The following is a 15,438-nucleotide window of genomic DNA, read 5'->3' on the forward strand; positions in this document are numbered from 1 at the left end:
AGCGCTTGTTTTGTTGGGACTCATTTTAGCCGAACACCTGTTCTGCTGAGCTGATGCAAGTTGAATGAGGAGACAACCTGCTGTCAAAAGAATATAACGGTGAGGTTTAAATGGCAAGCTGTTTAGTTAAACTAATAATGTTGGGTGAATTATGTCTCTCCAAACGGGTTTATTTTGGTCAATCAGATGCCCAAAAGCCAGTGAATAGAACATGTTATCGCCACCATGCTCACATATTGCACGTCAGATGAGTGACTGATAGCGTCAGTCCACAAAAGTGGACTTATTTAGCCTAGCTATCATGTTGTTTTATAAGAAGCTATCGTATATGCAATCTACCACTGCAAGACAAACACTAGATATAAGGTGTCGAGGGACATGCAGTAGGCACTGTTGTTCATCTGGATAAGACAACTTAAGAATGTAACAGGCCAACACGTTACCTTCCACTACACCCAAATGACTGGGGGGGAAATGGACATATGGACATGCCATTGACACAGTTAATACATACATTCACAATATGGCTTGTCAGCGCACTGATGTGACTTGCGCTGTGCTCCAGGTATTTTCCAGACAGAAGATGACTGAGTGTCAGGGAGACGGCGCAGGAGGGATCACCCCAATGGAGCTCTACCACAAACTGTCGGAACAAGGGGACAATGTCCGAGCTCTGAAATCAGATAAAGCTCCTAAAGTAAGATTTTAATCATGTGACCTGCTGTACCTTTTGTCCAGTGGTGCCCTGTATGTCTGAACAGTGAGTCGTCGTCGGTAACGTCCCATTTCGGGTGGTTACGACTTAAAGATGTGTTCCTCATAGTGCGTTGTGAACCCCCAGGCTGACGTTGATGCTGCTGTGCAGCTGCTACTGCAGCTAAAGCTGGACTACAAACTGCTGACAGGCAATGACTACAAACAGGGCAGCCCTCCCACTGAGGCCTCAGTCACCCAGGACAATGGGCCCCAGGAGGACGGGGAGGACCAAGTGGACCCCTGGAATGTCACTACCAGCAATGCCAAGGGAGTGGACTACGACAAGCTCATAGGTCAGCCCTGACCCTAAACATGATATGGGGTTTGTGTGAGACTATGTGTGTGGTAGTCATACAAATGTATGTAGTTTTGTGTCTCCAGTGCGGTTCGGCAGCAGTAAGGTTGACCAGGAGCTGGTGGACAGGATTGAGAAAGTCTCGGGGCAGAGAGCTCACCGCTTCCTACGCAGAGGCATTTTTTTCTCACACAGGTCAGTTTCAGCTGTCTACCTATCACAGGGTTCTTCCTCGAGTGGGAGAGTGAGTATGTGAATGTTTGAGAGTGACTACCATTCTGTATTTGATGTTATCACACATGGGGTCATCTGAGGATCGGTGTGTTTGTTTCCACTGCAGAGACATGCACCAGGTGCTGGACGCTTATGAGAAGCAGAAGTCTTTCTACCTGTACACAGGAAGAGGCCCCTCCTCAGAGGCCTTGCACATGGGGCACCTCATCCCCTTCATCTTCACCAAGTGAGCCCACGAACCAGTAAAACCTACAACATAACAATGGATCAGCACGCAACTCCAACAAATTTAAAAAACACACCCGTTCGACCCAGTCTTGTAATGAGTTGAGCTCAGGGTTTAGCTGTAAACGAAGGTACCTAACCATCATCCCCTCCATCCCTCTCCCACAGGTGGCTGCAGGATGCGTTTGACATCCCCCTGGTGATCCAGTTGACGGATGATGAGAAGTACCTGTGGAAGGACTTATCTCTGGAGGACTGCCACCGCTACGCAGTGGAGAACGCCAAGGACATCATTGCCTGCGGCTTCGACGTTGACAAAACATTCATATTCTCTGACCTTGACTACATGGGGTGAGATGCCTACCTTAGAGAACAATAGCAACAGATATTACTCCTACCCACACTTAACAATATTTCCTGGCAAAGCATGTTTCAAAGCCAAACTTTACTATAGTTGTATCCCGTTCACTGACATGCCTTCCAACTAGTTGTCAAAACCTTCAGAGCTTGGCTTGATCCCAGACAATGTGTATCCACATGGCGGTGCTGTTGTCATCTGACACTGGGATTTCCACAGGGCATCTCCAGACTTCTACAGAAACGTGGTCAAGATCCAAAAACACGTCACGTTCAACCAGGTCAAAGGGATCTTCGGTTTTACAGACAGCGATTGCATTGGTGAGTCAGGCAGCCATAGAGATATGATAAACCCGAATGTTTCTCAAATTCCAAGCTGGTGAACTCGTAAAGGGCAAGGTTGTGAAAGATTATGGGAGTCTCAACTATGTCACTGTTAAGGATACATTTGAGTGTGATGAGACCACAGCATGACCCTGTCCACTGCTGCTGGGGAGCTCAGTGCGAAGGGTGCGGTTGGTTAATGTCCGACTGCTGGAATTAAGCAGAATCATTTTAAACACTAATATAGTCTCAAAATGTAACTTATCATTGTAAAACTGTTCCTCCCATCTCTTGGTCTTTTGTCCTGTTTCTCTCTCTAATTCTCTCAACATATCTCTGTTCCCTCACCTAGGAAAGATTAGCTTCCCTGCCATCCAGGCTGCTCCATCCTTCAGCAACTCTTTCCCTCAGATCTTCAAAGGCAGGAAAGACGTCCAGTGTCTCATCCCTTGTGCTATTGATCAGGTTAGACTCACACAGCGAATGATTATGCATGTCGTTTCAACCACATCCAGAACCAGTAGCTCACTATTCCCTTCTGATTCTGTGGTGTTCATGTTCCATCCATACTAAGTTGATCCCAGACTGAGGCTTTGTGTCTGGGTTTAAATTACAGCATTGCACAGCTCTGCAGTCCTCATCGTTCCCTTCTCATTGCTCCTTTCCTCTCCCCTCTCCCTGCGACACAGCTACACCCTCCTTTTCTCCTCCACCCTGACTTAGATTGACGGGGTCCTCCCCTCTGGCTTTCTCTCCCCCAGGACCCCTACTTCAGGATGACCCGTGACGTGGCTCCCAGGATCGGGTACCCCAAGCCGGCGCTGCTCCACTCCACCTTCTTCCCCGCGCTTCAGGGAGCTCAGACCAAGATGTCGGCCAGTGACGCCAACTCCTCCATCTTCCTCACAGACACACCCAAGCAGATCAAGAACAAGGTGACAGAACTTGACTCTTCCTCCACTAAGAGCATCGGATTTCTTTTTCACATTTGTGAAAAAGCCTATACTTCTTGACCTATACTTCTTCAACAACACCTGGCTGCATTTCATCACAAAAGTGATGATTACTATCAACACCGACATGTTGACACTTCACACTGACTGTGTCTGGTCTCTCAGGTGAACAAGCATGCTTTCTCGGGGGGACGGGACACAGTGGAAGACCACAGGAAGTTTGGAGGGAACCCGGACGTAGATGTGTCCTTCATGTACCTCACTTTCTTCCTGGAGGACGACGAACAGCTGGAGAAGATCCGACAGGTAGGGAGAAGGCAGAGGGGAAAATGAAGAGGGGAAATTTGGAGGTAAAAAGAGGAGTGAGGTGAGGGTGTAGGACGCTATTAGGAAGTAAAGTTTTGCAGAGACAACTAAGTGGATAGATGTCAGAGAACATTGTGTGCTATATTTGGTCTGTAGCCTGACTAATAACAGTGATTGTCTTTTATACTCAGATATAGATTGAACGGCTTTTAACCGTATATATCTCGTGTGACAAACACAGGACAAAATCACTTTGTTCCGGATAAGATTTTACGGCTCCCAAGAACAATGTTTGTCACCACCGGGATAAATCAGTTTGATGTATTCTGTACTGAGCACACACTCATGACTTCCTTTTGTTCTCTTTCGTTGTCTCCATCATTATCATCGTTTTACTTTCCCTCTATACCCTCTTGTGCAATCTGTCTCTCCAACTACCTCTCGTTTTCAACTTCCCTCCAGGACTACACCAGTGGAGCTTTGCTAACAGGGGAGTTGAAGAAGATTCTGATTGAGACACTGCAGCCAATGATTACTGCTCACCAGGAGAGGCGTAAACAGGTCACAGAGGAGACAGTGAGAAAGTTCATGACACCCAGACCTCTAAACTTCCAATATTAACCTCTGGCTATCCTGTTAATCATCTGCTAAATGCCTGTGCTTTTAGAAGAAGCTAAGTTAATCTGCGTAAGGGTCTGTTTTACCTCAGACGGTCACTTCCTGTTTGGCCAGGAAGTCTGAAAGGACTGATCCCAACACTGAATGAAGCTGCATGTCCAACTCGGCTCGCCTTTACATCACATGCTGACCACAACAGGGACAGGATGATGCCAGATAATGGCTAATGTGTTGCTGTATACAGATTTGCCAACTGCAGCTCATTGTCACTGCAGTATCTGGAATGGAAACATTTCAGCTCAACAAAGCATGGGAAGAAAAACAACACTTTTGTGAATAAAACAATAATGTCTGGTCTTGTGATTGCAGTTTTTTATCAAATAATTAAACAGTTTATATTAACAATATATTCTTTGTTTCACTATAAACACTTTTTATATTTAAGTCAGTCGCACAACAAATTACACGGCAATCTGATTAGGTATACCAAGAAAGATGTTTTTCACATCAAGGTGAACACTGACAGTTTGATCCCAGTATAAAGTTCACACCACTGTACAACATTAGTGGATAAATTGTAGAATACTAGATAGAAATGTATAGAACAGTGCATAGTACAGTACATCAGTTAATTACAGGGATTCAGCCCTGGTTTAACAGGTATGCCATAAGGCAGTTTTACAGTAAAACTGTATTTGCCACCTTTCATATGAGGTAAATGTTTGACTTGATACTGTTTGATTCCAGTAACAGCGATAATGTACCAGACCTAGACTGACTTCATTATATTAGTAATGCTGAATACTATTGCCCAACCCTTCCCTGGAACAGAAGTGTTATGAGACATAAGGCCAAATTCAGATTCTCTAAATGAAAACTTCCATTCTGCATTAAACAATTCACTGATCTGACATGAACAGCGTGCTAATAGCTGTGTAGAGAAGCATACATGTTTTCATCAAACCAGTCCTGTTGGGTCCAATATGTCTGCTTTAAGGAATGGGTGTTGCATTTCCAGAAAAAGCACCTTCTTAAACCAGTTAAATATGACAACGGAATGCCATCAGTAGGAATAGTACCTATCCCCCTAAAATTAAATACAATGTGCAAATAGTTTACCCAATTGTTAGACAGGCGATATGTTTTTCAGTTCCTTCACATCATGGTCACTTTGTGCAAGAGCAATTTGGCACCAATAGTGTTGATACACAGTACATAGCAGCAACAGAGAGAACAGGGTTATTGATCTCGCTCATCACTCTGATCAAGAATTGTTCCTGTCAGTAGAGACAGCTCCAAAAACATTTAAAACACCTTCACTGTCCCCCTTTCCACTTAACTTAAAAAATGGGAGAACCTCCTCTCAATCAATCACTGTTCAATTTAGATAAGGTCTCTGAACTTCCTGACCCTTAAGGCCTAAGGTGCGGTGCGCAGCAGTCGGATGACCACCTCGTACATGGCGAAGACGGACATGTTGACGGGGAAAGCTCGTATGCAGTTCAGGGTCAGGCCTTTAAACAGGACCCCCGGGCCCTCGGTGCGGACGCTGTGGGAGATGCAGTGAAAGAAGCCCCTGTACCTCCGCTCACCCATCCCGTCCATCTGCAGACGGGCCTTGATCAAGTCCATGGGGGTGCCGATGCACCAACCACACATCCCTGACAGCCCACCTGCCAGCAACACCACCCCCCACTCTGGAGAGAAAAGACAGAGCATCACAAGCTCAGTACACACACTGGGTGTTCAGAGAAGATGTATTCCCTACAAAGGCCACCAGGTCAAAATGTAACTGATTCTGTTGTTTGTTTACCTGGCCGGCTGGTGCCGGGAGGTGAAAGTTGTTCACAGATAAGGTTGTAAGTGAGGAAGTAGGTGGCAAAGGAAGGTCCATCCCTGAGGGCCAGGGCCTGGGCCCCTTTATACAGCCCCAGGACCCCCTCCTCTCTGACGATGGTCAGAAGACAGTGCACTGGTCCACGGTACTTAGGCTTCTGGGCATCTGAGCCCTGGTAGGGAACCATCTGACACTGGAGACGCACCTTCACTATGTCAGCTGGAGACATCACCGACACCTGGGGGAGATAGGGGGAGAGGATTGGAGAAAGGGAGAGGCAGAGCGAGGAAAGGAAGTAACTAAGTATATTTGATTTTTGATTTGTTAACTAAAGACTATCACAGTCAGCCTCCCCCCCCCCCCCCTCACACACACACACACACACACACACAGCCTACTGACATGAAGCTTAGCTTACCTGGGCAACCCCCCCAGCCATTCCTGACAGGAAGATGTCCAGCTTGGCATTAGGAGCGTCTGGCCTGGAGTTGCGAAGCTGACGGAGACACTGGAGAACGTTCCTGTAGGTACCAAACACCACCGAGGAGCTGACGGACACCGTGGTGACCGGCATGGACATGCCCTTGTAGAAGCCATTTACCTGGAGAAGTAGGGCACATTCCATCTCTGAAGATATGATACCCAACTCTAAATGTCAGAATGTACTATGGTGAATAAGGAACTCACCCCTTCTGTCTTGGATGTAGTGCGGATGCAGTGCCAGATTCCCGTGAACTTCCTTTGCGTTTGTATCCTCACCTGTAATGATTTGATAAGACCAAGACAATTTACATTAAATCACTGACACAACGGACAATAGAAACAGCTAACTAGCTACTCTTCTGGCATCAACGCAAATCCATACCTTCACTGTGTCCAGAGGATACCCAACAGCAACTCCAAACGCTCCTATTGACAACAAAGGTTTACTTTTAGACTAAGTATAACTATAGTATTATACAGACGGAACTAAATGGCGAGGAGATGCCTTATTCGTTCATTGTCATCAATATCTAAATTGATCGACCATGTATGTCTATTCATATAAACCACAAAATTACCTCCGACGGACCCAGCGACGAAATCGGCTAAATGCATCCTTTTTCTTCGGGCATCCGCTGTCTACTGTACCTGGTACTTTAGCTAGCTAGCTAAGATAGCTTTACGTTCCCGATCTCTAACAGATCTTTAATTTTGGAAGTCATATGACTGACCATTCAAAACTTAAGGATATTCAAAGGCATTATCCGAATATGCATTGTAAAACTGGAACAGACAGTTAATGACCGTGAACGACCTCAATTCATGCTAGCATGCTATACTTGCTATCGGCACCGGTGCACAGGTCAAAACGTCAAAAGAGCAACGAATTGTGTCACAGTGATCCATGACTCGTGGTGCAACAACTGCCACAGCATAGATAATGCTGTATGGGTCAATGACCCAATCGCTGACCTAAATTGTTAAAATAATTTAAAATGATCATGGTAATGTGGTATATATGTATTCAATTTACCTTCCTTTTAGCATTTCAATGTTATTTTATTCTAAGCCTCATCCTTACATACAAATATACAGGGTAAAAAACTAGAGGTCCCATATGGTGACTGATAATAGTTTTATTATTATCAGGTTAGTTTCACCACACTTTAGTGTGCGTGTGTGTGTGAGAGAGAGGGGGGGGGGGGCAGTATGCTTATGGGGAGGGCAGGTCTACCCATGTTCATTGTCATTAAACTGCTGGACTCACACCAACTCCTTGCTTTAAACCCACAGCGGTGAACAGAAGGGCGATCGTCTGGCCATCGCACTAAATGTTCTAAATGTTCTAAATTAAATTACTCCACACATCGTTGCAGGTGATGGGACCTTAGCGCCAAACAGTTAATTTGACGATACTCGGTTCTGGTCAGACAGGTATAATAACCTCAGAACAAATATGATAATAAATTAGCAGCGGTTTATAAACAAAAAATACGAAATCAAGCTTCTTCTTTTTTTTGCAGCGCTCCACGCTCAACTAGACTGCAAATCAAAAATGAAGAGGTGTACAGAGAGGCAGAGGGGGTGTTGTCTTGCTCACTGCGATCCGATTGGACAAAGTCTTTCTCCAAATAGGGCAAACTGTATCCCTCCCACTTGTTTGAACTCAGAAATAGAAAGAGCTGGATAGATCAACTGGTGGTGTGGCTATCTACATTCTTGAAGAGAGGAGAATCACTTCATTAAGTACACATATCTTATTCTGTAGCAGCTAACACAGACCGTGTTGGCTGGGCTTTATCTCAAGCCAGGCACTGTTCTAAATAGGTGGCTAGCTAAACTGTCAATTAAACGTACTGTAGCTAGATTACAAAGATTACTCACCTGCGAAGATAAAATTGATAGCCTATCCCTCATTTTGCATCAAAGAGCATTAAGGTAATGGCAATGGACTTCGCTGCGGGGTGCATAGGAGGTAAGTAACTGAAGTTAGCCAACGTTTTGAATCTATTCATCTTCAATCAATAGTTCTCCAATGAATAACATTTTGAACATCTACAGCTAGCTCAACAGCTTACTTGGGAGCCAGTTTGGCAACATTTCCTACGTGGCTGTTTGATGTCCCGCTGGCAGTGTGAGCCCGCCTCGCAGTCGCATTGAAAGACAATGATTTGCATACAGTATTAGCAAGCTAGCTAATGCAAGTATTGCGTAGCTAACTATCAAGTAATGAATGTCCAAGGTTAGTTTATTAAAACTTACTGATTTTAATTTTGTGATCGTCACCCATCCAATATGGTGGCGAAAATAACGAGAAAACACAGTTGCATAAGAAAAGTGATGAACCAGAACAGCATGCATAGTACTTAGCTAGCAAGCTACCGATACTCTCACGCCGGGTTCTAGTGTCTCTTCAGACATGCATAATTTCCTGACGATTTGCCCTTAAACCGGTCAAATGCGCCACTTAAAAAATGTCGGTGGTATCTTAGGCAAGTCAAACAACCAACCTGTCTGTATTCCTCTGAACTTGCTCACACATATTTGCTTGTCATATTGAGCTTCTTGTTAGTTCTTGAAAACAACATTCCAGTACCTTTTTTGCCTTGAATCGGTATAAGGGAAAATAGTAATACAATCTTAAACAGGTTTCACTTGTCTTTTCATAGATCTTCATACAGTTTTGTCCACCTGAAAGTGCATGGTGTATAGTGTAACCAGACTTTCTGGAAGTGGTGATATCCGTGATGAAAGTTGGATTAATCAACACTTTGGAACAGTTAAAGTAAACTTTGGTTTTGAGTAGTATAGTGTCGTTACATAACAAAAAAAGACTAATCTTTGTTTTGTTTTAGCTGTGTTTTATGCCAAGGTTGATATATTTTGTGACTAACATCAAGTGTGGTATTAGGGTATTTTGTGATCAAATATGTATTCATAGATTTAGAAGCTTCGAGTCTCAAGGACACGGAATATGTTTTCATCGATCCCTCAATGACAGTCAAACTGCATGCTTGTTGATCTGCATGCATATCTGTCTGCCTGGTCAGTAGAATGTGAAAATGTATGATGCTCTGGACAAGAGTCTGCTAAATGACTAAATGTAAATGATACACTTGTACATTCAACTTGCTCTCACCAGTCATAATTCAGACAGGGCTGCATCATGTATTAACCTAATAAACTCATTGGCCACAGAGATTTGTACATTTTCAAACCAACAAACAAAATATGTGCATGTTTCCGTTCCAACCCCCCACAAAAAAAAACATTCATTTTTAGGTAGCATTTTGTCTTGTATTTTTCAGGTGCTGCTGGTGTTCTGGTCGGACATCCCTTTGATACAGTCAAGGTGAGTTTTTGTTGTGTGATGCAGTAAAGGTTGGATTTTGACCTAGATGTACCCGATAGACCTATAATGCTAACCAGTGCAACCACAAAACACCTTTGCTTCCCCTAAACATAGGAAATGCCAGATACTTAAAAAATAACTGCTGTAAAACTAGGGCAGTTTAAAGACCACAGCTAGTGGTTGATGGTTTTGCGAAGTATATATGTGCTGGGAGCCAGTTTAGAATTAGAAGTAAGTAATTTTCAGTCGCATTCTTAACTTTAAATTATTTCATGTAATGTGTTCACCTGCTGCTTTACTTAACGTGTAATTAAGTCATAGCACAATATTAACAGTATTTAGTACGTTTTGCATCAATGTTTTATCAGTTTAGACCATTAATATGTCTGGAAGACACACACACAAAAACAGCCACCTGGGCTCACACACCAATCATATCAGACAACTACTGCTTATTAGATGGTCAGATAGTAGGTCCATGTGGGATGGTGCAGAGGTGAGGGTGGGATAGGGCAGGGGCTGATGGTGGGGTAGGGCTGAGGGTGAGGTAGGGCAGGGGCTGTGGGTGGGGTAGGGCTGAGGGTGAGGTAGGGCAGGGGCTGTGGGTGGGGTAGGGCTGAGGGTGAGGTAGGGCTGAGGGTGAGGTAGGGCAGGGGCTGATGGTGGGGTAGGGCTGAGGGTGAGGTAGGGTAGGGGCTGTGGGTGGGGTAGGGCAGGGGCTGAGGGTGGGCTGTCTAACAGCACGAGTGTCACTTTGTTGTAGATGAGGGTGAGGGATTAACAACCTCTCCACGGAAGTGGGACCTAGTAAGTATATTCATACTGTCTCTCCCCTGTGTCCTGTTTTGTGAAATACAGAGAAACAAAAATCCAAGCACGGCAGAATATTTTTCACCCATGTTGCACCCCTAACACCTTTCCTCTCTGTAGAATTATATGTACTTGGATAGTTGTTTTGTGTACCTAATGTTACCTATTGCTGTTACTTTGCATGTCTATTAGTTGGCATATATGTCATCAGTTGCTTTCTCTCATGCTCAGGTCAGACTTCAAGTTCAGAATGTGGACAAGCCTTTGTACCGTGGAACCTACCACTGCTTCCAGTCCATCATACGTCAGGAGTCTGTGAGTAGTCGCCATCTTGACCGTCAGCATCAGCAAGTCTGTAGCCTAGCAACACATTTAACATATCAATATTCTACTGCTATATATATATATGAATGTTCTTGTTAGACGCCATTGCACGGCAGCCACGAGGAGGGCTGGCTGGCCATGTGCTCTAAGCAGTGCCAAAACTCTGCCGTAGGTGGAGCCGGTTTCTAGTTTCCCCCTTGGTTCCTGGCCCTTGCGTGAACCAGCCAGTTGGTCAGTCAAGGTTCATTCAAATTCTCACATTTGAATAATTTCTCCTTCCAAGTACAGAGCTCCCTCTCTCATTAGCTCTCTTCTCATTAGCTTACTCTGTGTGTCCTCAAAGGAAGTCAGTAATGTAGAAGCTGCTGTGAAGTGGGGGGGGGGACTGGAAATTGTGGTGGCACGACACATCAAGAGCTGGGGGTCGGTGAGGACACTGCAGGCCTGAGCTATATTAAGATTAATACACTGTGCCATTTTGAGTTGCCAGTTTATGGTCTCAGTAGCTTGCTAGCTAAATTACATGCGGTCCCATAAGACGTCTGCTCTAAAATCAGCATTATGTACTATATCTGAAAAAAAAAAAAGGTAAATGTTTGTGTGTAGTTGGTGTATTCTAACCAGGCTAGTAAAGCCTTATCCCTCTAAAGCTACCATTGTGAGAATCATGTTTACTCAAGTCAGCATCTGTTGAAATGAAAATGATTGTGCCTGTGTAATGATCAGTAGAGTAGTGCCAAAATGCTCAGGGTCATTTAACTTGATCTCCCTTCCAAGCTACTCTACCAATTATTTTTCTCCTATCTACTCTCACCTCCCTCCCTCCACTCTTCTGTGCCTTTTCCTTCTGTTGTTTCATCTGTTTACAAAGTGATCCTGTCTTTCTTTTCTCCATGTCCTAGAGCATTTTGCTCTTACAAAAATATATGTAGAAGCAAAAATGTTTTTATTGTTGCCTTTTTACTGTAATAATTGTGAGGCTAACTTGTCGCTTGTTTTTCCTCAGATGCTGGGTCTGTACAAGGGCATTGGTTCACCAATGATGGGCTTGACCTTCATCAATGCCATTGTGTTCGGTGTCCAGGGCAACGCCATGCGCAAACTGGCCAAAGACACGCCCCTCAATCAGTTCCTGGCAGGCGCGTCAGCCGGCACCATCCAGTGTGTGATCTGCTGCCCCATGGAGCTGGCAAAGACTCGCATGCAGTTGCAGGGCACAGGAGAGAAGAAGCCTTCAAGGAAGTTGTACAAGAACTCATTGGACTGCCTGGTTAGAATATACAGAAAGGAAGGCATAAAAGGCATCAACCGAGGCATGTCAACCACGCTAATGCGAGAAATGCCTGGGTTTGGTGTCTACTTCCTGGCCTATGACACGCTGACGCGCTCGCTTGGTTGCGAACCAGACGACCCCTACATGATCCTCAAACTGCTGTTCGCGGGCGGGATGTCTGGCATCGCTTCCTGGCTCTCCACCTATCCCGTGGACGTGATCAAGTCCCGCCTCCAGGCCGATGGGGTGGGCGGGGTGAACCAGTACAATGGCATTGCGGACTGCGTGCGTCAGAGCATGAAGAAGGAGGGCTGGAAAGTATTCACACGTGGCCTCACCTCCACCCTGCTCCGAGCCTTTCCCGTGAACGCCACCACCTTTGCCACTGTGACTCTATTCCTGATGTACATGCGAGACGGAGAGGACAGGGGCATGCAGGATTGCGAGCCCCCTGTCACCCACGCACTGCAGTCCCAATCCCAGACCTCCAGCATATAAACCTGTAGGTCGTGGTGGTGGTGGAAGAGCCCTCTGTTGGGCTTGGGTGGTTGAACACCAGCGAAGAGAAGGAACAGCCAGGTGGAGCTTAATGCTGATCTAGGATTAGTGTTTTCAGTTCTGCCTCCTATGGTTCATGGTATGGGACAGTAGCTGGTCCATGACTGACGTCCCATGATTTGCTTGTGCTCACAGCCTCTCGCTGTCTGTGTAACTTCACCACTGGGTTGAAACTTTAAAACATAGGCACATTTTTTTTTACAAAACAAGTCTATATCTTTACATGGAGACTATGCTTGTAAATACAATGCATCCCTCTTATGTCTGACCTTTTGTCTTGTACAGGGCAGCCTTTTTATTTAATTGTTGTTTTGGTTAATTTGGAAATTTACTGTTGCAATCTCACAGAAAGACTTACTAAGAACACACCCATGAGCATGTCCATGCATGTCGTGGATTTAGTCACTACTTTTCACCTCATGACAGGATGTTTTGTTCCAGAAGCCTTAACTACTCCGTCCTATGGTAGAGTTAGAGTGTGTATCTCACCTAAGATCCACCTGACTTACTAAAACTAAACATCTTCATAAACCCCTAGCCTGTAGAATGAAACTGTGAAACCATTGGTTATTGACAGTATCGGGGCAGTGTTGGTACCAGACTGTTGGCTGGTAAAGCTGTAGCTTACTACACTGGATATTTATGTTCTAAAGTAATGTGAACAGGGCTTGATACTAAAGCCAAGCCACATTTCTGCTCTGACATGTCCATGGTGCTGTTGCCAGTAGACCAAAAAGTTACGTATGCAGTATGGAAGGGCTGCTAATGGTTTCAGTATATCATTTTTCTTACAGTTGAATGACACTGTATGCTTTTTGGTTACACTTTATATTTTTGACACCGACACAACTGATTGACACACCTTTTTAAGAGTGAGAAGTTACAAAGGGTTGAAGTTGTTACACTCAGGACAACTAAGTGTATTCCTATTGGCTAGAAAGTTCCTCTCAGTAGAATCAAGTTGTTATGTCTGTTAGGCGCAGAATCAAGCCACTAAGATGCGGTCTACCCCGTTAGTGAATGTGGTTGTGGAATTAATGGCACAATAACTGGACTGTTTGCACAGATACGTCATACAGACGTAGAATGTGAACTTGGATCGTGTCTGTCTTTCTTTCTCTCTTTGTTACAGTTTGACAGCCACTACATCATCAAGTTACGGCCTTGTAGGTTAGGCATTCAGTTGCATCCCAACCAAGTCCCATGGGATGGACTAATGGTCCGATTAGAAATGTGGTTTACACTCAAGGGCTTATGTATATCTCAGACTGGCAAAGATTTAAAACATTTTAATATTCTATGTAATGTATGTGAACCGATGGTAGAATTAAACCAAGTCTGATCAGTCTGTTTCCCTGATTATTAGCTTGAATACAAGATGGCCTGACAGAACTAAGAGTGCTACACGGCTTTGAGTGAATCCAATTGAACCATTTACAACAAACACACACACTTTAACAGTCTCTTCTAGAAAACAAATAGGTGATGAAACTAACCCTACTTGGGCACTACTGTCTTTTATAGCTTAGATGCCTGTACTGCAGGTGGGTCCCTGGGCTAGGCAACTGTGGTGGTGTTCTACATGTTCTAGAACAGAGATAAACTCCTTTTGTTCCATCCTGACCTTTGACCTACTGACCAAGTCAACCTCTCATGCTCTTCATTGTCAGGAGGTTTCCAGGGACGACCAGCACACAGTGACGCTCAAGCTATTAAGTGTTTTTTGTCTACCTGGTGTGTTAATGTACCAATTTCACTGGATAGAAAGGTCATCAATGTTATCTTGTTTTCTTGTTTACTGTAGCCACACTGTTCAAACATGCTTGAATACAAACTGCACCTTGTCTAAAAGTCTAATGCCATACTGAGTCATTCTGTCATGGCAGCTGCTGAGATTAACATCAGACATTTGGGTCTGCTCATGATATTAACAAGGAGTGCAGAATGCCACATGTACACCATGGCTTTAATTCTTTATTCAATTCAAACAGACCACACAATATTACAAAATATTAAGTGCTCAAGTCACAGATGCAATCGTTTTGTTTCTATACCGAGGTCCTCATCAACTTTTCAATTCTATTCAGGAAAAAAAGTATAAATACAAAATAATTCTGTACAGGTACAAAAAAATAATGCTTATTGGAAAAAATACATTTTCTTAATTCAGAATTTCTAATCTACACCTTAAATCACTCATCTATTTTCAAATCTTACACACGCACACACACAATTTCAAGTTTTGTTAGGACAGGACATTTTGACCTCACCCACATCACAGGGTAAAGACAGAAACAGACTGGCGAGGAGCTCAACTGTAATCCCATCTCTGAAACGTCTAGAAAACAGTTCTATAGGTATGTCTCAAAAAGAGGGCTCACAGCTTTTGAGACATTGAGGGTGATTCTGCTGCCCTTTGTTTACCTAGTTTAAACTACCACACATATTGGGGAAAGTGTTCATTAGAAAAGAAAAAAAGTTCTCCATGTGGATGCATGGGGAGGGTTCAAATCGAACAATTCATCAATTTCAACTGCAGAGGGAGACAAAATGACTCAAAATTGACTCCTGGAAACAAAACACATTTGAGCCAGGTGTTTGCATATTACTGTTTTACACTTAAGGAATTATTTCCTTTGAAATATATAGCAATTTAACGCAAAAAAATGTATACAAATTCACATTGATAGACAGAAGTTTCCAAAAAAAGAACCTTAGCTGCCAAATTTTCTG

At 44.0% G+C, this 15,438-nt stretch overlaps 3 protein-coding genes across 3 annotated transcripts; 2 read left to right on the top strand and 1 right to left on the bottom strand.

The window, feature by feature from the left end:
- Window positions 1-39: 39 nt before the first annotated feature.
- LOC136949237 (tryptophan--tRNA ligase, cytoplasmic) lies at window positions 40-4,429 on the top strand. The gene is made up of 11 exons (XM_067243479.1): window positions 40-99; window positions 566-697; window positions 842-1,049; window positions 1,138-1,246; window positions 1,392-1,511; window positions 1,679-1,861; window positions 2,088-2,188; window positions 2,544-2,656; window positions 2,953-3,126; window positions 3,310-3,450; window positions 3,913-4,429. Exons 2-11 carry the CDS (start codon window positions 584-586, stop codon window positions 4,069-4,071), a joined length of 1,422 nt encoding a protein of 473 aa, XP_067099580.1. The 5' UTR covers window positions 40-99; window positions 566-583; the 3' UTR covers window positions 4,072-4,429.
- Window positions 4,430-5,367: 938 nt separating this feature from the next.
- On the bottom strand, window positions 5,368-7,213 carry slc25a47b (solute carrier family 25 member 47b). The gene is made up of 6 exons (XM_067243480.1): window positions 6,967-7,213; window positions 6,771-6,814; window positions 6,593-6,664; window positions 6,324-6,506; window positions 5,882-6,143; window positions 5,368-5,765 (listed from the first exon to the last, which is right to left on the bottom strand). The coding sequence occupies exons 1-6, from the start codon at window positions 7,001-7,003 to the stop codon at window positions 5,488-5,490; spliced, it is 876 nt and encodes a 291-aa protein (XP_067099581.1). The 5' UTR covers window positions 7,004-7,213; the 3' UTR covers window positions 5,368-5,487.
- Window positions 7,214-8,105: 892 nt separating this feature from the next.
- Window positions 8,106-14,050, top strand: LOC136949475 (mitochondrial basic amino acids transporter). Its single transcript, XM_067243768.1, has 4 exons — window positions 8,106-8,363; window positions 9,697-9,740; window positions 10,782-10,865; window positions 11,881-14,050. Exons 1-4 carry the CDS (start codon window positions 8,330-8,332, stop codon window positions 12,643-12,645), a joined length of 927 nt encoding a protein of 308 aa, XP_067099869.1. The 5' UTR covers window positions 8,106-8,329; the 3' UTR covers window positions 12,646-14,050.
- Window positions 14,051-15,438: the final 1,388 nt, after the last annotated feature.

The sequence above is a fragment of the Osmerus mordax genome, chromosome 9 (genome assembly GCF_038355195.1).
Source record: "Osmerus mordax isolate fOsmMor3 chromosome 9, fOsmMor3.pri, whole genome shotgun sequence".
In the NCBI taxonomy this organism is placed as follows: domain Eukaryota; kingdom Metazoa; phylum Chordata; class Actinopteri; order Osmeriformes; family Osmeridae; genus Osmerus; species Osmerus mordax.

Excerpts from the sequence above, each read along its gene's own strand:
- LOC136949237 (XM_067243479.1), top strand. The coding sequence starts at position 584 with ATGACTGAGTGTCAGGGAGACGGCGCAGGAGGGATCACCCCAATGGAG. Across the intron at positions 1,050-1,137 it reads GGACTACGACAAGCTCATAG|TGCGGTTCGGCAGCAGTAAG; the intron begins GTCAGCCCTGAC and ends TTGTGTCTCCAG. Across the intron at positions 1,862-2,087 it reads TCTGACCTTGACTACATGGG|GGCATCTCCAGACTTCTACA; the intron begins GTGAGATGCCTA and ends GGATTTCCACAG.
- slc25a47b (XM_067243480.1), bottom strand. The coding sequence starts at position 7,003 with ATGCATTTAGCCGATTTCGTCGCTGGGTCCGTCGGAG. Across the intron at positions 6,815-6,966 it reads CGTCGCTGGGTCCGTCGGAG|GAGCGTTTGGAGTTGCTGTT; the intron begins GTAATTTTGTGG and ends TGTTGTCAATAG. Across the intron at positions 6,665-6,770 it reads ATCCTCTGGACACAGTGAAG|GTGAGGATACAAACGCAAAG; the intron begins GTATGGATTTGC and ends AAATCATTACAG.
- LOC136949475 (XM_067243768.1), top strand. The coding sequence starts at position 8,330 with ATGGCAATGGACTTCGCTGCGGGGTGCATAGGAG. Across the intron at positions 9,741-10,781 it reads ATCCCTTTGATACAGTCAAG|GTCAGACTTCAAGTTCAGAA; the intron begins GTGAGTTTTTGT and ends TCTCATGCTCAG. Across the intron at positions 10,866-11,880 it reads CCATCATACGTCAGGAGTCT|ATGCTGGGTCTGTACAAGGG; the intron begins GTGAGTAGTCGC and ends GTTTTTCCTCAG.